The sequence below is a fragment of the Pituophis catenifer genome, unplaced genomic scaffold, assembly GCF_029215685.1.
Source record: "Pituophis catenifer annectens isolate HBS135680 unplaced genomic scaffold, rPitCat1.0.hap2 SCAF_2, whole genome shotgun sequence".
NCBI lineage: Eukaryota > Metazoa > Chordata > Lepidosauria > Squamata > Colubridae > Pituophis > Pituophis catenifer.
In genome coordinates this window covers 258,965,510-258,988,623 of record NW_027256882.1, presented here as the reverse complement: position 1 = coordinate 258,988,623, position 23,114 = coordinate 258,965,510, and the positions used below count along the sequence as shown (strand labels likewise).

The 23,114-nt window shown below is 34.6% G+C and overlaps 1 protein-coding gene across 1 annotated transcript in view; it reads left to right on the top strand.

Annotated features, from left to right (window-relative positions):
- Positions 1-23,114, top strand: part of XRCC4 (X-ray repair cross complementing 4) — a 106,039-nt gene that overhangs the window by 10,422 nt on the left and 72,503 nt on the right. Inside the window, exon 3 of the mRNA XM_070935779.1 lies at positions 400-590. Within this exon, the coding sequence (XP_070791880.1) occupies positions 400-590 (191 nt within the window). The remainder of the gene's footprint in view (positions 1-399; positions 591-23,114) is intronic.

Sequence of the window (23,114 nt, the reverse complement as noted above, 5' to 3'; positions counted from 1 at the left end):
GATACTTTGAACCCTTCATTACTGGTAACTATGGTAGTGTTTCCTCCATAATGATCTTTTGAAGTTGGTAATCATTTCTACATATAATTATGTATTATAAAACAGACTACTTTGTCTTGATTTTTAAATGTCTTTTTAAATATAACCACAGTGATCTGTAAAAATGTTTGCTTAATTTTAAAAATATGGTATAAGTGGTTCCTTATTAAGAAGGCCTCTTGCATTTTCACTATTTTAAAGAAAATCTAAAACATGTAATATTTTGGTTATACTTTTAGAAAATTGTGATTTCAAATAAATCGACATGTGTTTCAAACCTGTGGTATCTACTTATATCTCAACAACTTTCATGGCTTTTCTTTCAAATTTACTTTAATTCTTTGAATTACTGTCTTTTAGTGTCTGAAGAAGAGATTTCCAGAGAGGCTGCTGACATGGAAATGAAACAAGAAAAGTATGTAGAAGAACTTAAAAAAGTACTGTTGTTTGACCAGGAGTTCTCAGATACATACCGTTTTGATATTTCTAAAAAAGAAATAAATGGAGAATCAATTCATTTTTCGTATGAAAAGAATTTGAAAGAAGTTACTGTAAGTATTGCTTTGTTACATTTATCCATTTTTATGTCATAAAATCAACATTTGATGTCAAATCTTCAGGAACAATGGATACTTAGACCTTTGTCTTAAACCTCAGCAATTATAAATTCCAGTATACTACTGAATTATTAGCATAATGTTCTGTTTTTAAAAATCAGTAAGAATATTGTGCTCATGAGAATCTTTTTAATAATTCTATAGTCAGAATAAAAATTATGTTGACTTTTCAGTTCCAGACTTTTGTAAAGCAGGATTCATTTGTTAAAAATGAATCTATATATACAAACAGAGATACATAAACATATGCATGTACATATATATATATATGTACACAAACAAAACACACACTACTGTGATTTGAAACATTACTAAATTTGTTTTAATATACACAAATATTTATCATTTATTAATTTATCTCCTGTATTTATAAACTGCCAAATCTCTAAGGTGTTTTAGACAAACTTACAGTAGGCAAGAACTACTATACTAGTCCAATTGACCCAGTGCCTAATTTGACCCAATGTAGTTTGAAATTCCTCAATATGAAAAATTTGGGAGGGGGATCCATACCAGTGTACATTGTTGATATGTCTTTTACTTACTTTTTCCATCCAGGAACCAAGAAGATCATATTAGGATAGGATGGGATGGGATGGGATAGGATAGGATTCTTTATTGGCCAAGTGTGATTGGACACACAAGGAATTTGTCTTGGTGCATATGCTCTCTGTACATAAAAGAAAAGATACGTTCATCAAGAATCATAAGGTACAACACTTAATGATAGTCATAGGGTACAAATAAGCAATCAGGAAACAATATCAATATAAATCGTAAGGATACAAGCAACAAAGATACAGTTATACAGTCATAAGTGGAAGGAGATGGGTGATGGGAACGATGAGAAGATTAATAGTAGTGCAGACATAGTAAATAGTTTGACAATGTTGAGGGAATTATTTGTTTAGCAGAGTGATGATGTTCGGGAAAAAACTGTTCTTACATAGAACATGATCAATATCATTAATCTCTATTGTGTGTATTTATGTAGGTCTCTTGTTAAATACAGATGCTCTCCAGTTTGCAACCACAATTGAGATCAGAATTTCCATTTCTAAGCAAGAAATTGTTAAGTTGTTAAGTGAGTCATGCCTAATTTTATGACCTTTTTTGCTATGGTTGTTAAGCAAATCACTGCAGTTTTTGAGTGAACCATGCGGTCATTAAGCAAATCTAGCGTAACCTTGACTTTGGTTGTCAGAAGCTGTCTGGGAAGGTTTCAAATGGTGATCACAGGGCCCCAGGACGCTGCAACCATTCTAAATATATGTCTGTTGCCAAACACCTGAATTTCGATCACATGTCCGTGGGGAATGCTGTGACGGTTTTAAGTAGGAGAAACAGATGTCTCTTTTTCAGTGCCATTGTAACTTTGAACAGTCACTAAATGAGTTGTAAGTCGAGGGCAACCTGCATTTAACTATATAAAAAGTTTATATAGTACTTAAGCCTATTGTATAAGCTGGAGTTTGAGCCAAACTGATAGGAAATTGGTAGGAAAACTGAAATATTGTATTTATTTCTAATGAAATGTATCTTTCAGTTGTATTTCCAACTTTAGTTAGTGCATATGGTATTAGAATGAATAGAATAGAATAGAATAGAATAGAATAGAATAGAATAGAATAGAATAGAATAGAATAGAATAGAATAGAATCAGTGGTGGGATTCAGCCAGTTTGCACCACTTCGGGAGAACCGGTTGTTAACTTCCTGAGCAGTTTGGAAAACTGGTTGTTGGAAGAAATCATTAGGGCAGAGAACCGGTTGTTAAATTACTTGAATCCCACCACTAAATAGAATAGAATAGAATAGAATAGAATAGAATAGAATAGAATAGAATAGAATAGAATAGAATAGAATAGAATAGAATAGAATTCTTTATTGGCCAAGTGTGATTGAACACACAAGGAATTTGTCTTTGGTGTATATGCTCTCAGTGTACATAAGGAGAATAAAATACATTCATCGAGAATAAAAGGATACAACACTTAGTGATAATCAAGGTTACTAATAAGCTATCAAATCGTACTAGGAAACAAATAAAAACAATATAAATTGAAAGATACAAGCAACATGGTTATAGTAATAAGTGGGAAGAAATAGATACTAGTAAGGAAGAGAAGAAGAAGTAATACAGCCTTAGTAAATTATTTGACAGTGTTGTGGGAATTAATTGTTAAGCAGAGTGATGGCATTTGGGAAAAAACTGTCGTGTCTAGTTGTTCTGGTGTGCAGTGCCCTATAGTGTCGTTTTGAGGGTAGAAGTTGAAACAATTTATGTTCAGGATGTGAGGGGTCTGTAGATATTTTCACATCCCTCTTTTAAGAAGAGGGTTAATTCTTCTTTTAAGAATTAAAAGAACAATAGGGAAAACAAAGTGAATCACAGAATTCTAAAAGACATATCAAATAGCAGGTTCAAAACCAACTTGCCCCAGGCTTTTTGAAACAGCAACTCTTCCAGTTAAGAACAAACTTTGCAGAAACACATTACTGTAAAGTGATAACCTTCTACAAAAAGGATGCAACCTTTAATGGTAGCTTGATGCTCTTATCTGCATGAGAAGAATAAAAGCAATATAAAGAAACAGCAGAATTTAACAAATTATGGTAAATGGTGTGCTCTAGGTTCTTTTAACTAAACAATGCCATCTTTTGGGACCTAGGAAGACTGCCTTTTGAGCCTGTTCTTTGGAACAGCATCACTCCAGACATCTGTAAAGTACTTATATTGGTGATTTTCAAAAAATCAGAGAAAACCTGGCTGTTGGCATTTTGAGCTTGGGTTAAGGGTGTGCTAAGCCCTTGTAGGATATATACTTGACTATATTTTCTTCCTGACTCACATGGTCTCTGTTTCTTAAATTGTTTTTTTAACAATGTAAGCTGCCCAGAGTCTTATGGAGTTGATCAACCTCTAAATACCAAAAAGAAACAAAATAAAGGAATTTAGGCCAGGAATAAATATGGTGCATATGATATATGATTGTATATATATATATGTATATGATATATGACTGCACAGGTTCAATCTAGCTTTGGATACTTACAGCCCCTGATTATTCTGGATGTTGAAATTCATTCCAACATATATTAAAAAATGAATGTTACCGATTCATGGGTGGTAATAGAATTGCTGAGAGCTGGATTTAAATACTGTATGACTCCAGTTGTATTCCTGCAACAATTCTAGTCTATTTCTCATGTATTTTTCTGCAGATATTTTTCAGTTACTATATGGGATGCCATGAAAATATATTTGATAGTGCTATCAGAAGATAAATGTAAATTCAAAGATCTACTGAAAGAAAATTAAAGTTGCTGTACATAGTTATATTTCCATTGAAGACAATAGAATATTTGAGGGGCTGCCACAGGAGAGAAGTGGGCTATTTTCCAAAGCACCTGAGGGCCAGACAAGAAGTAACAGTTGGAAGTTTATCAAAAAGAGATCCAGTCTAGAACTAAGAAGAAATTTCCTGACAGTAAGAACAATTAATCGATGGAACAGTTGCCTCCAGAAGTTGTGAGTGCTCCATCACTGGAGGTTTTTAAGAAAAGATTGGACAGCAATTTGTCAGAATGGTATAGGATCTCAATAAAGGAAAATATTTGTAGCACAGATTGAAATGAAGTGTCCTTGGTGCTATCTGAGCTTGGTTGTTTTTTTGTCGAAGTTTCATTACCCCAAATTAAATCTTCTGCCTAAGCAGAAGATCCTATCTTCTGATAGGATCTTCTGCCTGAGCAGGGGTATTGGACTAGAAGACCTCCAAAGTCCTTTCCAATTCTGTTTTACTGTTACTGAGATTATAATAATAAAATGCTACATCTGTACAACGATTCCATACTAAATTAATTTTCTGTTAACATTGCTTGGGTTTGAATCTGTATAATGAGGAAACTAAACAGATATATAACGTTGCATTCATTAATATGTTTGGTTGGATCTTGTTAAACCTGCAAATAAAAGAACATGGGGTATCTGTAGATGAAAAATATTAAGGATGAATTGCATTTAATCATTAGCAGATTGTTTTTAAAAAGTTGCTTTGTTTCACGTAATTTTAAACTTTTAACATCTTCTATAAAGTTTTTAGACTGATAAGGGCAAACTAAATGGCTGAGAATCATTTTAACATAACAATAGGCCTGGTACACTGTAGGGCTTGTGTGTCAAAGCAGCTGCAGAGGCAATATGGGCCACACACACTGAGAGCTCAGTAAGGGGCCATTGAGGCTTGGCCAGCTAAACTGCTGCCACCTAAACAAACACCATAACAAGAGTCAGAGATTTACTGTTTGATCTAAGTAGGTGACCACTTGGAAGTAAATCTTTCTGAGTACTTCACCTAGGAGCTCTCTGCACATTGCAAATAATGGGACTCCTGCGAGACTTTCTCATTGGAGGTGGCAATTAAATTGATTAAAGAGCTCTTGATAAACAATATTTGAGAACTAGCAAATCTTTTGGTACAATCAGGTGGCAGATATTGTAGTTTCTTATGAACACTAGTAAACTTTTAGCCAAAGAAATTTCTGGCATATGCAAAATTTGGCTCAAAAAGAAATCCGAGTAATTTGTTTCATATTTCCTACACCAGCATTTTATTTTTCAAAATGATTAAAGCAAGAAAGTCATTTATCGATTCAATATACATTTTCTATTTTTTAAAAATATACCTCTAAATGTTACCTAGCACAGATGATGTTACCTAGTTTGGGTAATGAAACATCTGCGAGAAAACAAGCAAACTCAGGGAGCACCAAGGACCCCTTGCCTCTAAATGTTTCCAAAATGATTACTCAAGGGCTTAAACTCTGTGAGTATCATCTTCATGTTTTGGAACATACGCTCTGTGCTACAGTTTTTGGTATTTACAATTGCTTGTTTAGTTGAATAGAAATAATTTCCTGTGAGGAAAACTTTAAAATCCTACATTATTGACTAGACTTTTCCCTTTAAAAAAATAAGTTTGGCAACATTATTTAGTGGACTCAAACTTTGTTTTGTTTTATTTTTAATATTAATAGAATTTAAGTGAAATTAAATTTAAATCTCATGTATGTAAACACCCTGCCTACCATTTGGCCTTAGTGAAAGAGTAATTATAGAGTCTTTGTTGATTATAACGAAGGACATCATGAATAAAGATCAATAATTGAAATGAAGCTGGAGCATAGGGGGCTTAAATATTTTTCCAATGCAATTCCTTGAACTTAATCCCAATTTTTGCTCATATACTGTTAACCTTGCATGTATCTAATCTTTACATTTACTTTTTTGCAAGCCATAAAGAATTTCAGAAATTGGAAGATGGAAGTGCAAAGTACAATCTTCAAATTTCATATCATGGTCTTGACGCAATCAGGGAGATACTTTTCAAAATTTATCTGTCAGTCTGTTGTTGCTTTCCCTTTATCTGTCTCAAAGACTGAGTTCTGAAATCATGAAATTAGTCAAATTACTTTGAATCTCTGACTTTGTAGTGCTGTCTAGTTGTAAAAAGATTTTGTTAGATTTATATTGGCTAGTTGTATATTGTGTGAAGAAGAATATTTTGATTGCTGCAAGATATATTTGATTTAATTTGATTCATTTTTGAAGAAGGTTTAATTTAGTCATTTTCATCATGATTTTTTTCACTACATAGATTCTGTAATAATTTTTCATTTAAAAGTTATTAGCAGATACAGATTTTAGATTGTAAGGTACATATAATATAAATAATTCTTTAAGATATGAATTCTGCACTTGTATTTTGAAGTAATTAGGAGATGAACTACCAGTAGTTCAATTAATTTGTATTTAAGGATAATTTTGTCATGATGTTCAAAAAAAACCAACCACAACTAAGTTTTAAATTGTATTTAAAAGTTACTACTGCCAGATCTCTAAAGCCGAAAATTTCCATCAGATTGTTTTTCTCATATCTTTTGAAACATTGGTGCTCATTTTTCTTGAGTAGATTACCCTTCATTTGAAATTTATTATAGTTAGTATTATGGAAGGATGATTGTGTGATTTCATAGCCATCTTCTGTTTTTCAGCAGTTAGCACAAACTGTGGTGCTGAGCAGTGAAATTAGTGACAAGAAAATGGGTTTGAGAGTGTTCTTATTCTGTTTTGATTTTATTATGTTTGTTTGTGCCTGAAATTTTGTTGTGTTAATTATACAGTTATTTTCTTAAGGTTAAAGCAATTTCTTCAAAATCTTTCCAGCATCAGAAATGAAACCATATTACTTTGCAGTCTGATTAAAGTAACAGAAATAGACCTTTAAGATAGTTATCAAATGTTTTCTTTAAACCGTTTAGATACTGAGAACTATTACCCTTTTAATTTTATCTGTTTATTCACAATATTATACATAAACTGATGCTTAAAGTGAAGAAATAAGCATCACAAATATGCTTAAAATAAATTGTCTTACAGGTTTATAGATTAATTTCATAGATCTTGACCAGGGGTGAAATGCTCCCGGTTTGGACCAGATCGCCCGATCCGGTAGCGATGGCGGCGGGTGGTTTGGAGAACCAGTAGCAAAAATCCCTGCCTCCCCCCCCACCATGCCCAGCTGAGCTGCATGATCATCAGAGGCTTTTTTTTTACTTTTAAAAGCATTTTTTCTACAACTTCTTCTGCCGAAAAAATGCTTTTAAAAGTAAAAAAAAAAAGCCTCTGATGATCGCGCGGCTCAGCTGGGATCTCAGAGGCTTTTCAAAGCATTTTTTTCTGCAACCTCTTCCGGGGAAGAGGTGGTTTAAAAAAACTTTGAAAAGGCTCTGACGATCAGGCAACATAGCTGGGATCGTCAGAGCCTTTTCAAAGCATTTTTTTAACCACAAAAAATGCTTTAAAAGTCTCTCTGACGATCCCAGCTGAGTTACCTGATCGTCAGAGATACTTTTCAAAGCATTTTTTAAAATGATCAGGCAACTCAGCTGGGATCATCAGAGAGACTTTTAAAGCATTTTTTTCTGCAACCTCTTCAGCGAAAGAGGTGGTTAAAAAAATGCTTTGAAAAGGCTCTGACGATCCCAGGTGTGCTACTGATCGGCAGAGGCTTTTCAAAGCATTTTTTTGCATTTGCAGAAAAAATGCTTTCAAAAGTTTTTTTTTTTAAAGTTGGCCACGCCCACCCAGTCACATTACCCACCCACCCAGCCACGCCCACAGAACCAGTAGTAGCAAATTTTACATTTCACCCCTGATCTTGACCTACTGTATATTTTATAAATACTTATTAATATATAGTTATCTCATCTCTCACAATTGCTTAAAGGATATAAAAAGCATATAAACGATAACAAAGTGTGGGGAGCCAGTTTACTGTCATAGGCTCACCTATGAGCCTATGACAGTAAACTGTAACAGTAAAGGTGAGCCTCATCAGGCTCACCTTTAGAAAGGAGGCAAAGGTTTTTCTGAAACATCTTGCCAAGAAAATTGCAACGTCATGCATCCTCTTGGACTTGCAAGCAGTCTCTGAGAATTGGCCACGATTGAACAGAAAAGTGATAGTATTGTTGAAAAGTGCATATATTGTTCCAGCATCTCCAGCCTACTGTGTGTATGCTGGTATCTGTTTTACTTCTATTATGGAAAAGTCATTTGCACAATTATAAAAAATAAATAGAAAGCTGTGATTCATGTCTGTTAATGAGGCAGGAAGCAAACTACCGTATTTTCCGGCGTATAAGACGACTGGGCATATAAGACGACCCCTCTTCCAACGCACACCAAATAAAAATTAAAAAACATCAACTGGCTCACCCACAATGTAAAAGCAGTTGAGCTAGACCCAAAATGGGCCCTGCAACAAGCAGGAACCTCACACAGCCACAAAAAGCCCCCAAAAAACAACTTTCACACTTTACACACACAAAATTCCACATAGAGCTTTGTGAGATTTTGTGTGTTTGTGTAGTTAGAGTGAAACACTACAGAAACACACTAAATCTCAGAAAGCTGCACAAATATTATTTTATTTTATTTTTATTTTTATATGAAAGCTAAGTTTAAAACTTCCTAAACTTTAAATGGCTAGGTCTAAAAAAGAACAACTAAAAAAAACCCCAAGTAACTATTTTTTTTAAAGTTGCCAAAGGGGAAAAAAACTTACCCAATAGAACAGGGGTCTCCAACCTTGGCAACTTTAAGACTTGTAGACTTCAACTGCCAGAATTCCTCAGCCAGCTTTGTTTTGCTGGCTGAGGAATTCTGGGAGTTGAAGTCCACAACTCCCTGTCTGCTTGATTGCAGGCAGGAAATGGCTTGCTGATGGAATGGATTCAGGCAAGCGAAGCAAGGCAAGCGTTGCTACTAGCAGCTAAGGTAAGCAAGCTGGAGGGGGAAAATTTTTTTCCTTTTACATGGCTCTGGCGATCCCAGCTGCATTGCCTGATTAGCAGGCAACTCAGCTGGGATCGTCAGAGCTTGGATCGCCAGAGCCATTTAAGGCTCGTCAGAGCCTTTCGGGCTGGTCTGCCTGGTTACAGGAGAACGACACCCGGCGTATAAGATGACCCCCGACTTTTGAGAAGATTTTCATGTGTTAAAAAGTCGTCTTATACGCAGGAAAATATGGTAATGCATTTTTCACAATAAATGGTATTTTTCATGGCCCTAATTTAAATTCAGGTTTCATGGCATATAATACAGTACCTTATAATTACCGTAGGCACTGCTAATATACTTATTATCATAATACAAATTACAAGAAAAGTATTCTGAACAGTAAATTGTAAGTTTATTAGATCTAATGAATAAATCATGATTGAAAAGCCTATTTGAAAGGAGAAGATGTCTCAAATGAAAGGAGCATGTATCATTTAAAGTCCTGTGGCTTTTCTCTAGACTAGAACATCAAAAACATCTGCAGTTGGGACAGTTTTTCCCCACTTAGCATCATTTCCTGGGAAAGAACAAGATTTGTGCATTTATTTAAATTATTTAGAAAGCTATCTCCCATCAATGATTCCTAACTATGAAACCTAGACTCCTTTTTAGCATTGGATGAGCCTTTTGATAAAAGCTGCTGTGTTAGATTTATGTTTAAAGGTGGTTCTAGCATTCTGACTTACCTGGCATAGTAAAAGTATTTGCAGCCAAGTCATTTACTAAATATTTGTCACTCTGGATACATGGAATCTAAACTAGAAATCCTGATTCATACTCTTCATAAAAATGTATAAAATAATATGGAAAGAATTAATATTTTTGACTTGTTTCATAGCAGCTAACAGGAAAATGAGATAAATGATGTTCAGATTTAAATGTAAACATTTAAATGGTTTATTGAGAAAGCCTTAGGGTAAAACCTTATGAAGACACTGAGAGCTCTAATCTCTGGGGTCAGCTCATCCCCTTCCTGGGCTGGTTTCTTATGAGAAGCAGAAGATGTCAGAAAAGTCTTCTGTTCGTGTACATCAGGGATGGGGAACTATGGCCTTTTTATGACTTGTGGAATTCAATTCCCATAATTACTGAGCCAGCCTGGGAGTTGAAGTCCACATGTCATAAAGGGGCCATAGTTCTCGACCTTTGATGTACATGCAGGCATTAATAAGGTAAAGGGAATATGTGTAGCCTTGTTTCATGTTTGATGCACAACATGGCATTTGTTCATGGCTGGTGCATGACAGTATTATCATCTGTGGGTCTCCCATCTGTGGAATTGATTTAGATTATTAACTTTTTATGAACTCTGGTGTTAATATGTTGTCATTTAGTATTGATGTTCTCTGTTTTTATCGTTGCATTGCTACATCTGAGCAATCCTCCCATTCACTCATACACCCCCCCCCTCACCCATGTTTGACTCTTGCTAAGACTTTCATGACACAGCACTGGCATAGTTAAGTCATAGCCTTGGTATAATATTATGACTGCTGAGGCATTTACTGTAGAATTAAAGAGCTAAAATCTAAACAAAAAGAAAATATGAAGGCATTGTTTTCCTTGTTAAGTAATCATTTTAAAATGCTTGATCATAACAAGGCAAAAAAAAAAAAAATCATAGTCATCTACAACCAGAGGAAGATCTGTATTTTTTCCAGCTTTACATGAATCATATTTTTTTGTACTACAGTTTGCACTTTGACCTTTAGGAATAGTGCTGCTTTTAGAATAGTGATGATAACCATGACAGGAATATTGAAAGCTTGTGGATTTTAATTGCCATGTAATTAAAATCAGACGTGCCAGACAGAATTTCTATAACATTTTAAGCACAAAGGTTTGTGTTTGGCATTGTTCCAATGCTGCATATGTTCATCAAATTGCAGCCTATTTATGCTATCTGGAAACACATGTGTTTAGTTTTGGGAACAATGGACTTTCATCAAGGCCACCTCCTAGGACAGCAAAGAGGAGAAGTATGTAGTAGGTACAGTACCAAAATGAAAATAAAATATATGCTTGTTCAGACTTCACCTAATCACTTCATAGAGGACAGTGTGAGTCTGCTAAAGACATTTAAAGCAAAAAGGACTTAACTTGTGTCAGTTTTTAAAGCTTGGAAAATAGTTAAAGCATTAAAACACTTAAAGAAAAATTTAAAAAAGCAATTGCTTGAGTGTCTATATAGATTTAATGCTGGTCTTCGTTCATCTCTTCATTTCTCACATCCTTCTGGTATAAACTTTCATTATGCTTTTCCTGTGCAAGTGAGAACAGAAAAGTGCTTGGCTAAAATCTCTCCTACCACACAAAGGATACCTCCCAAGTTGAAAATGACTATTAAAATAAGACTTTTTATATCAATTGTGATATATCAAGTGTGAAAAAAATAATTAATTGACAAAGGTCCTTGGCCAATCATTTCATTGTTAATGAAAATAATGCAGTTGCTTTATTTCATATATTCCAATAAAATTTAGATTGATAGTATAGAATATAATATGTGCAACTTTCATTAATAATTGTGCAGATATGCATGATAGCTTCCTATGGGAAACATTTTTATTATAGCACATTTCTTTTTATATTTACTATTAATAAGAGTAGAAGTCTTTTGAACTATGTTTGACCTTCCTAAACCAGGAACATTTCAATACAAAACATATTTATAGCTCTGACATGCTGTTCCTGGGTAAACTATAGATTTAAAAGCAGTAACAAGAAACAATTTGTGGAAAGTAAGAAGGGGCTTTCACTGTTGTAGCTACATATGAGAACTGGATGTAATTTTAAATTCAAATTATGTTAATATTCTTTGCCTTTGCATTTCATTTGGGGTTATTTTTTATTTTGCCCTGGTCTTTATTTTTTAAAAGAAGTCCCTCAATAATATCACACAATAATATTCTCTTCTAGTAGATAACCTTCGGGATGATATGGCAAAAACATAAAACATAAAACAAATAAGATGGTCTAAAGTTGTACTTCATGTATAATTCATTTAATTTCATGAAAGAGTTCATATGTGCTTACTAAATGCAGAAGAACAGTTAAGATTACTCTTATGATGAAAATGTTTATTGGATTTCACATTTTTCTCTAGAAAATGAGATATTTTGTTCTTGGTTTTCCCATCATAATGCAAGACTTAGTCTGAGAAGGGAAATTCTCTGCAGGATACATTTTGTTAAGTATGAAAAACTCAGTAGAATAAGGTTTCAATTTTAATTTTTTATGTGTCAAAATTTGAGAATTTAAGTTTAGTAGATTTCAGATTCATGTTTTTTCATTCAATATAATTGATCCCTTATATTATGTAACAGTTATTAATTATGTATATGTTGTATGCAGAATCATACATTATTATCCAAGGCCGGTCCCAATTGATATTAATAGGGAAAAATCCACCCCACAGTTATTTTGTGGTGTGCCACAGGGCTCGTACTCTCTTTACTCCTTTTGAAAACTTTTTTGAAGCTGGTAAGTGAGATCATTTGTCACCATGGATTGAGATACCTGCAATACATGGATGATAGTCTATATTTCCACTCCTGATGACCTAGGTGATGCTGTTGCTGCCCAGAAGATCTTAAAGACCTAGCTCTTCCAGTTGGCTTGGGGATCCAAAGGGGTGGGGGCAAGGATGAAATGTAAAATTTGTTACTACCGGTTCTGTGGGCGTGGCTTGGTGGGGGGAGTAATGTGACGGTGGGCGTGGTCAACTTTTTTTTTTAACTTTTCAGAGCACTTTTTCTAATGCTTTGAAAAGCCTCTGCTGATCAGGCAACTCAGCTGGGATCGTCAGAGAGGCTTTTAAAAAAATGCCTCTCTGCCGATCAGGCAATTCAGCTGGGATCGTCAGAGAGGCTTTTTAAAGCATTTTTTTTACCATCTCTTTGGCCAAGAAAAAAATGCTTTGAAAAGCCTCTGACGATCCCAGCTAAGCCGCGCAATCATCAGAGGCTTTTTTTTTAAACTTCTAAAAGCATTTTTTCGTCGGAACAGGCTTTAGAAAAAATGCTTTTAAAAGTAAAAAAAAAAGCCTCTGATGATTGTGCGGCTCAGCTGGGCATGGTGGGGGGAGGGGCGCAGAGATTTTTGCACCGGTTCTCCGAACCACCCGCCGCCATCACTACCGGACCGGGTGCATTTCACCCCTGGGTGTGGGGGTCACATTAAAGGTGATTGAAATATTAATAACAAATCCCACCTCTGCCTCTCTCATGTTACACCCACCTTCCCCATCCTTTATCTAGGGTTCTATATTGTATTTTTGTAGTATTTTATTTGTACAGTTTTATCTTTTTAATATTAGAAGTCACCCAGAGTTGTTACTCCATGGTAAGATGTGTAGCCAATAAATTTAATAAATAAATAAATAAATTGCATTGTGCATACCACCCTGTGCTCCACAGGGCCCAGATGACCTTCACTGTATTCTTTCTCCCACTGCTGACAAGGCATGCTCAATTTGGTCCTGTGAGGCAGATGCTGGCTACACCAGGCCTTCTTCATGATGCTATGCACACTCTTCTCACAATGTTTTCAGATCTTCTGATACCTCACTAGAAAGCCACACCCACCTTTCTCCAAATCATGTGTTCTGTTTTTCAGATCATGTATGCCCTTCTCACAATGCCATCCAAAGCATCACAAGAAGGTTGTGCATGATTTGGAGAATGGCATATATAGCCTTGGCGGAAATACTTGTGGCCATCAACTGGGTTGCATAGATCCAAGCCAGGTGCACCTTATCAACAGTGGGAAACAGAAGACCAAAAGAAAAAAGAGCATGACATTGAATTGCTATAATTGGTAAAGACAGTAAAGGATTGTGACAGTTTTAAACACAAACAGAAGGAACCATGTGCCTTATTATAACAAAGGTCCAGGCCCTGTGCCTTGCCCTGTAGTACAGCATTGTGCTGCTGTTAAAGTAGAATCAAGGCCAAACCCCAAGACAGTTCTTTGAGCTGAAATGTGTGACATATTTGTCAAACAGACTTGAGTCCCATAAAAATCTTTGTTTTCATTTCCTCCTCCAAATTGATTGAACAACTGCTTCTGTTGCTCTTCCCGAACCAACATTTTTAAACTAAGCAGCAGAATTTTAAAAAACTACTGTATGCTATATATATATATATTTATATATTTAAATTAACTTTCTCCCCATTGAGGGAAATCCATATAAACATTTCTTCCATTTTTTAAAGTAGGAAAATAGTAATGGGTGTATGCTGAGCAGTAACCTACATTAAGTTAAAACAGCTGTAGTTCAGCTTTTTGGTCCTAAAAATCTGTGGGATTGGCTAAAGTTCATTTTGGAACTCACTAATTCTTCATGCATTTAGCCCTTTGTGTTAACTTTTGGCTTCTCTCTGAAGGAAAAAAAAAAGACTAAACGTTCTTAGATTGTAATGTTTAGTAAACAGACTGTGTATTGCTGTGGAAACTGAGAGAACCTACGTATTAAATTGTAAACTCTATAAATATGAAAGTTGCACATATCAGAGAATAGCTTTTACTTAGGTTTGTCTGCATGTGTCTCAAAGTATTTGTTTTTATTTCATTACTTATTTATGATATCATTATCAGATTGTATTAGAAATAAAAAGGAAAAGTGGTATTATAATACTACCCTTTAATTTCCCTGATATTAAGCCTTTGTAACATATGGGGAAATAGTGCACATGCCGGAATGGATTTTTTTTAAAAAAATTAGCAATCAATTCAAATTAAACAATAATTTAGTGTCTGGCATGGTCACAAAATGAAAGTGAGAGTGCTTTGTTGAACATTGAGAATAGATAATTTAATAAAGGGTTAAATTATTCTGATTTAATCAGTACAGTATGCTCATACAGGCATTCTAAACAGGGATTACACCAGGCACTTGTCAAGCTTCCAAGTAATAAGTCCCCGGAATAGATCACCTTACAGAAAAATAATAGGAAATGACGACAATAAAACATGGCTACACATATGTCAGCTTCAGGGTCGACAACACCTCTTTTCTGAGCCAACCAGAGGCATGGTCCTTTTCCATCAAGAAAGGTGCTCCCTGAGTGAAATCTGGAAGAACATATACTATAACGAAGGATTGTGGTAATAGGCTCTTGACTGAACAAATTTACCCATGCACAACTATTCCCATTTGGGAAAGAAGTTTACCACACAAAATTTCTCTAAGATTCAGAATACAGTGGGAGGGGTAATTATAACAAGGTTAAAAGCAAACAGTCTGAATTGTTGTGTTAGAATTACATTGCACAGGTATCAACTGTTCTCTAAAAGAAAATTGCTGCCAGCTTGTTATGATTAGGAGAAATGGGCCAAATCAGGACTTATAACTTCCAGGTAATATTTGACTATCGTTGGATTTCTTTTGTAACTCCCTTTTTCAAAGAGTTACCAATAACTTACCAAAGCTGTATCGTTGAATCACTGTCTGAAGGCTTCTGACTGCTAATAATCAGTTGGGAAAAGCTTGGCACTTGAGAAACAGTACCAGTTAAACATCCACCCAGGCCACTGGATCAAGTTGGAGCTGAATTCAGTAAATGTGTTGAGTCTACTTCCCCACTCAAATTCCAAAGGATATTGCTGAACTTGCAAGGCTTCTGTACTTTGCAGATCTGAAAAATAAATTAACAAGAAATCCCAATCTGGTTCTGTTTTATCACTTGTCAGTATGACATCAAAGTAGATCATTTAATACTTTTTCCTACCTAGTGTTGATGACATACAACTACAAAGATTTTGGTGCTTCCATGGCCATCGACTATAATCACATGCTCTTAAACTCTTAAGATTCTATTCAGAAATATAGCTTTATGTGATGACAACTATGAATTTTATCCCAGCTTTTATTGTGGAAGTGATAGAATATGTTGATAGAACACTTAATTTGTGGGCCAAATCTGTCGAGTATTCTTGATAGTAATTAATATTGCAAAGCAGTATCCCAGGAAACACAATATTGAGTACTTTCCCTTGACTAATATGTAGCAATTTATTTATCACATTAGGCCAGTTGACTTTTTAAAAAGATTCTGTGTTCATCTTTTTTATTATAAATTTATCCTGTGATTTCAGAAGAATTTTTTATTGGGAAAAAGATTAATGTGGAACTATTTTTCAATGACTTCTCTGGACTTATGAAAGTCTTGTTACTAGGAAAACTCCTTGAATCTGAGAATGGTCATGTGGTTTTGGTGGAATTTAAAATGTGGAGGTGACTTGGTTTTAATGCTTTGTATTGCAGGTTAAGTTTGCAGTACTGTATGTTCTACTTGGAGAATAAGCCCTATGTAGAAATTGCAGAAGTTGTCCTCAGTTTACAAGGGTAATTGAAACTGGAATTTCCGTCACTAAGCAATGTGGTCATACAGCTCAGTGGCTTCACTAAATCATGGCAATCTCTGCAGTTCTGTCATGGTCGTTAGACGAGGCAACTTCCTGCTGGCTTCTTGCAACCAAAGTCAGTGGGGAAACTGACAGGAAATTGCAAGTTTCAAGTCAACAGGTAGGTAAGTGGCTATTGACAAGTGGGAGAGGTATTAAGGGATTTAACTTAGCCCAGTCACTTTGCTGCTGGCTTCCCCATTGATTTTATGCGGAACCTGTCAGTGAAGGTTGAAAATGACTATTATAGGGTGCTGCAACTAGTTGTAAATATGAACTAGTTTTCAAGTACCCAGATTGCAATCAGAAGATCAATGGGGCGCTGGGCTGATAACAAATGGTCCTAAATTGAGGACTACCTATAGATACACCAAGCATTGTGATGTGCGGCTGCTTTTTTTTCCTAATATTTTTTGTGGTGGTGTTTATTATTAGTTGAAAGCAGGACTCCCAAAATTTTGGACCAGTAGAATTTGGAGAAGGTAACATGGGTGTTCTTAGAAAATTATTTCTATGAGATGATATAAGCAGCCACAGAAACCCATCAATCAGAAAGCAAATGGCTGAAGATGCTTCCCAATTTATTTATTTACAATATTTATATGGCAATCCACAGCTCTGGAAGGCTCACAGCAATAATAAAACCAAAATTAAGAAAACCGGGTCCTATAACCCATCATTTATGGACTGGATTCATGATTCTATTCATTCTAATCCATCAATTTATATAATCCCCAATCTTTCCGATCCTTCCTAGCCTAGTAGCTGGGGGAAAAGTCAATCCTTATGGCCTTTGGAAGGCTAAAGAATGGTGGGGCGCTGCTAGATCAAGTTTCACAGGGTAGGTTACAGAAAAGGCAAAGTTCTACTGAACTTCCAGAACAATTACTATATTTAAGAAAAAAATACAAGTTGTGTTTAGATTAATGTTCTGCATTTTATTACTTATAGATAAATTTGTACCAATACATTTGTATTTTGCATTAATGTGGTGATCTTCCAGTGAATATATTTGTTTATTTCTTTTGTTTAAAGATATAATTAGCAAAGTGTGCCTGTTGACTGACTTTATATATCTATATGTTTCTGAACTTGATACTCATTTTCAATATTAAAGGTTAATTAAAATGGTATAGTATGTATACTCCTTTACCTGATAGTTCCAATCTTTATTTGAAACATTTGCATCTTCAGTCTCAAATGGTTTTTCCCTAGAGGATGCATTTGTACATATAGTTTTATTACCTTTGTGCTTTGATTGTGATAGTGATGTGATCACTAATCACATCAACACTTTTAGTTTCTGCTGTAATAGAAAATGTTATAATTTCAGTGAGTATGAAAGTTCATATCGAAGAAATTTTTCACTTTCCAGTTTTACTTACCTAATGAAGTCTTCTAATCAGAATTAGGATTTTTGTGGCTATTTTATAAAAATAGCTCCCCCCGCCCAAGCAGATTAGCCATAAACACAAACAATCCAGAGCCAATATAGTATAGTTTCTAAAATGAGGATCCAGATTCAGTTCCATCTACAGTTGTGGAAACACTCTAGTTCAGGGGTATCAAACTGGCGGCTTGCGGGCTGGATAAGCAGGCCTCGCCCACCCCAGCTCTGCGAATGGGAAAACTGTCATGAAACATCATGTGACATCAACATGACGTGGTGAGTTTGACCTCTATGCTGTAGATGATGTTGGATAAGTTGCTATCAGTGCATCTATCTCACTAGCAAGTGACTCTGGAGAAAAACTGGAGACAGGAGAACTACCTACATTGTCCTGAGTTTATACAAGAAAGACAGAATATAAATCTAATTAATAAATATATAAATCTCATGTTTATCCAGAATATCACTAAGCTAAATAGGACTGATTCCTGCATATCTCAGCCTATATTTATTTATTTATTTATTTATTTATTTATTTATTTATTTTTATTTATTTATTTATATGCCGCCCTTCTCCGGAGACTCAGGGCAGCTTACAATGCGTTAAGCAATAGCCTTCATATTTTGTATATACCTGCTTAGTGGGGCTTTCGGCCCCCCCAAGCGGTGTTCTTTTTTATACAAAGTCAACTTATTGCCCCCACAAACCGGGTCCTCATTTTACCTACTTTGAAAGGATGGAAGGCTGAGTCAACCTTGAGCCTGGTGAGATTTGAACTTGCAGTAATTGCAGGCAGGTGGTGTTACTTAACAGCACTTTAGTCTGCTGCGCCACCAAGGCTTTAGTATAGAACAAAAAAGACGTAGTCTTGGACAGGCACCACGTTTATCAATAGTTTTATTACAACGAAAAAAATATAAGATTTTGATTGCATGGTTTCTGAAGCTGTTTTGTACTTAAACTTGCAGTTGAATAAATTAACACTGATATTGTGTATATCTGTGCTGTCTATACAATCAGTCTAATAAAAATATTGCATAGTCTAAAATACCGTGCAAACTAATTTAAAACCGCTCTTTTGAAAATTGTCACTGTATGCATGTAAAAGGAAAAAAGTGCATTTCCTGAAAGACCTAGCAGAGTTTGGAAACAATTTGTCTCAAATATATACAAAAGACATTTTAGGCCCCCAGTAAGCCCCCAGTAAGTAAATCAATGAAATAATGGCCTCTTGAGGGTCACATTTGTTAATCTTGGCACAGATGTTGTAATTCAACTTGCACACACACAAATTTAAGGGGTCTTTGACATTAGAGTTTTTTGGTGGCTGCTGTCTAATGGTTAGGCATTATAAACATATCCATCCTCTGAAATGTTACCAGTTCAAAATGCTTTCAAGTCTTTTATAGCTGAAGTCCATGTTCACAGTCTGAGTGGTGAGTGATACCATTCCATGCTTGAATTGGTCTTTTGTTTTCAATGACTGTTAAAAGCTAGATATTGGACAGGAGAGTTATTATTTATATTATTCACTACTAAATATCACTGTATTTCATTTAAATTGAAGAGTGACATTTATGGAAATAGTGATAATGTTGGCTTACAGACATGTATCCTGCCAGACTGTGACTTCATGTTCTGATTTTTAATAGGGTCAGAATTTCTGAGTATTCAAAGAAATTAATTTACTACATTGAATGCTGTTAGTTTTTTTGTCTAGCATTTCCAAAGCTTAAGGAAGGGTTAGATGTACTGATTACGCTTTTGTCTACAAACAGTGTAATGCATTTTTTTTTCTTATTTTCCTGAAATGTTTAGCATGAGGAAGGAATTATAACAGAGGACATTTTTCTGATGTGCACAGTAGTGATATAAAATGAGACGGTTCTAGGTACTGTACAACGTCCTTGTAGGGAAGATAGGGATTTTCACTGTGTTACTATTCAGTGATGTTAAATAGTCTTGTGGATTTTATACTTCCAAAAAGTACTTCGGTAACATCTGTTTAGAAAACTACTGCCACAAATTGAACAAAAGTTAGAAGGAACTTTTATACTGGTTCATTTCAAGCATGACATTTTTCAAAGGAAGCTGTGAGAAATTAAGTATGTGTACTTGCATGTATGAATCAGCTCTTGGCTTCCAGTAAAGATGCTTATGATGTGGGTAGGGGGGAAGCTAAGGAAGGCTTTGAGAAGGTTATACATCTGGTAGTTTAGAAAAAAATATTTTGAAAAGTGGCTTTTGTATTTAAAAGTAATATGAAGCTATTGTCTTCAGGTCTGTTTTTTCATCATTGGAATAAAGAAAAAAATGTTTTATGATGAAGAAATAGAAATGGGGAACAAACTCTGTAACAGTCTATAACTGCAACCGAGTTTTCTTTAGCTAAAATTGTTTCAATAACAAAGTCCATTTCTGACTTTTTGCTCAGCTGGCACAATCCAATTATTTTTAAGATAAATATTTTTGTAATTGCCAGCATTTCCTCCCCTTTCAATGTGAAGTATTTTTTCTTTTCCTCTGGAGAGTTTTACCAACAACATTTCTATATTCTACTGAGTAAATGTTTACTTGCAGAGTAGAAGAAAATGCTTTGTATTAACAACACCATAACAGTGCTTGCTTTATTAATTTAGTAAGTAAATGAAGTAATCTCCTTCATTTCCCCTAATCTTTCATTCAGCTTTGGACAATATTTTCACAGAGATTCCCACTTTGACACATAGAATTTAACCACAAAAATCAAGAAGATAGGGAGAAATCAGAGCACTTAGGAATTAAATCATATGAATATGATTTAGTATCAGTTATAATATAGTTTTAATCTGCTAACTCAATGTGAGCAACTGGCATTTGGGAGGTCAAACTGAGAAGTAATTTAGGATGGAGAGTTGAAATATTTTCAAAGCAGCTATATATATGGGAAAAGTGTGAGTGCTGTACATAAATTCACATGTGAACTGGTGAAACCTGCTGCTGAGATTCAAATCCAGAGGGAATTTGGAGGCCTGTGGGCCTAGCCATAAGTGAAAAACTTTGCATAAATTGCAGTAGTAGTATTTAAGTATTGCATTATTTATTTATCGTTTACTTTTATCCATGGAGAAATCATAACTTCATTTATTATTTTATGGAGTTTCAGTATCATAAATTTTGAATACATGTACACTAACATATAAATTCCATTGAATATACATTTTCTAATTAATCATATTGGCAACTGGAACACCCTTTCCCTTAAAACAAGATAGGCCCCTAACCTTCTAGCTTTCCAGAAAGAAGAACTGGCTTTTTCCACTAGCATCAGAGCAGAGTAAGGCTAGAGTCCAGTAGAGTAGCTGATACATAAGGAATGTTCTTTTGGGGGATGCTGGGAGTTTCTGCATTTGGGGGGTGGGCTGTTTATCAGCCATCCAGAGTTATGGAGTATAAGATAAGTAGGTATATAAATCAAACAAATTCTAAAATGCCTACCTTTTAATTTTTTCCAACTCTAAAAATATTTTTATTACTTACAAACTCAAACACTACCATTCAGAAGAAAATTTTATTGAATAAAATTTCAGTATGTTCTTATAATATTAATTATTAATAAATATATTATATCAACACATATATAATTACAAGTTATATAACATTAACATATATTTGCTTGAATATGAATTTTCAAAAAACCTAAATAGTTAATATTATGTTTTTCACAATATATTGATTTTCTTCCAGAAAACACTGAACAGAAAGTGTTCAATATAGTTCCTCCCAATGCTGCATAAAATACCATTCCAAAGGGCACCCAATAACTCCATTTTTAGAAATAACATTTAGGAGAGTGCTACTAAAAATTATAGTTCTGTGGCAAAAATCCTCTTATTTATTTGGATTCATTCTAATTTTTAAAAAAATACTCTTGGCATCTGATGGTGGTCATTTAAAGGCCAACATCTTAACAGTAAATAAATGACGCAAAAAGGATTAAAATCTAATTTAGATTTAGCAAGAATCTACATAGTTCAAAAGAGTCTGCAAGCTTTCAAGTTCTCTAGAACATTTAATCAGTCTGGTAGTATAAAAAGAAACGGAAATGCACTACTGTTGTCAAGACCCAAATAGTTGAGCAAGATCAAAGATCATTAGTCTAGAAATAAATGCCAAATTTTGAATATTGCAAGAGTACTTTCCATCCCTCATTTCCAGAAAATGAGACCAGGTTAGCACCAAATCTGATAACCTTCCAGAAATAGGTAAATTTGTGAAAGCATTTAGGGGATAAAGCTGATATCATTAGAGAGCATTAGTATTCCTTGGGTAATATAACTTTTGATATTTTACTTATATGAGTGGCCAACACAAAAGAAACAGGTTGGAGTGGTTTGATCGTCTGAAGAGAATGAAATTTGAATTGCAAAAGAATAAAGGAAGGAAGGGATAATGCAAGACGAAAAAAGTTGCATGTTAAATGAATGTGAAAAAAAGAATGAGAAAAAAAGAATGTGAAAAAAAGAATGTGAAAAAAAGAATGTGAAAAATTTAAAGAACAAAGGGCAATGCATGAAGTGATGTATAAACATGACAGAAGCAAGCATGGTTTGCAAGTGAAAAGTGTGGAGAGGTATAAGAATGTTTTTATTGCAAATTAATTTTAATTATAAATCTTTTTCTTATCTTATTTACCTTCTTACTCCTATTTTCTTTGGCTTACTACTTCTTTCTCTTTTTCTACACTTTGCATAAATATTGCTTATCAAAAGTAAATAGCATGATGGGTATAAAGGATGGGAAAATGGCATGATAAAATGTAATACTCAGAATGGCATTAAAATATATGGTATTTTTCACCATTGCAATGTTAGACTTTGAATTCACCTAAGCTTTGTCAGCATTTCTCATATATCCTGTGATGATGGAAAAGTGGGGAAGCATCTTCTCTGTCTAGAACTGGGAAACTACTAGCTCTGACCCAACATAAACATGTATATGGGAAATGCATTTAGTCCTAATTGGATGAAACTTTGTCTTTGAATTAAATGATTCAAGTATTCCATGCTTGTTTTGCATTTAAGCCAAGTATCCCATGCTTGTTTTTCCTTTAAGAGTGAAAAATCAGTGCCTTCCTTTGATTTATTGACAGTGTTTAATTCTTTTCCTACTGGGCGCCTTTTGGTTTTGCTAGGACTGCCATTTTCAGCTTTCTCATATCTGGAGGATTTGGGGTGGGGGAAGTCTGGCCTGCTAATGTAAGTAATACAATTTG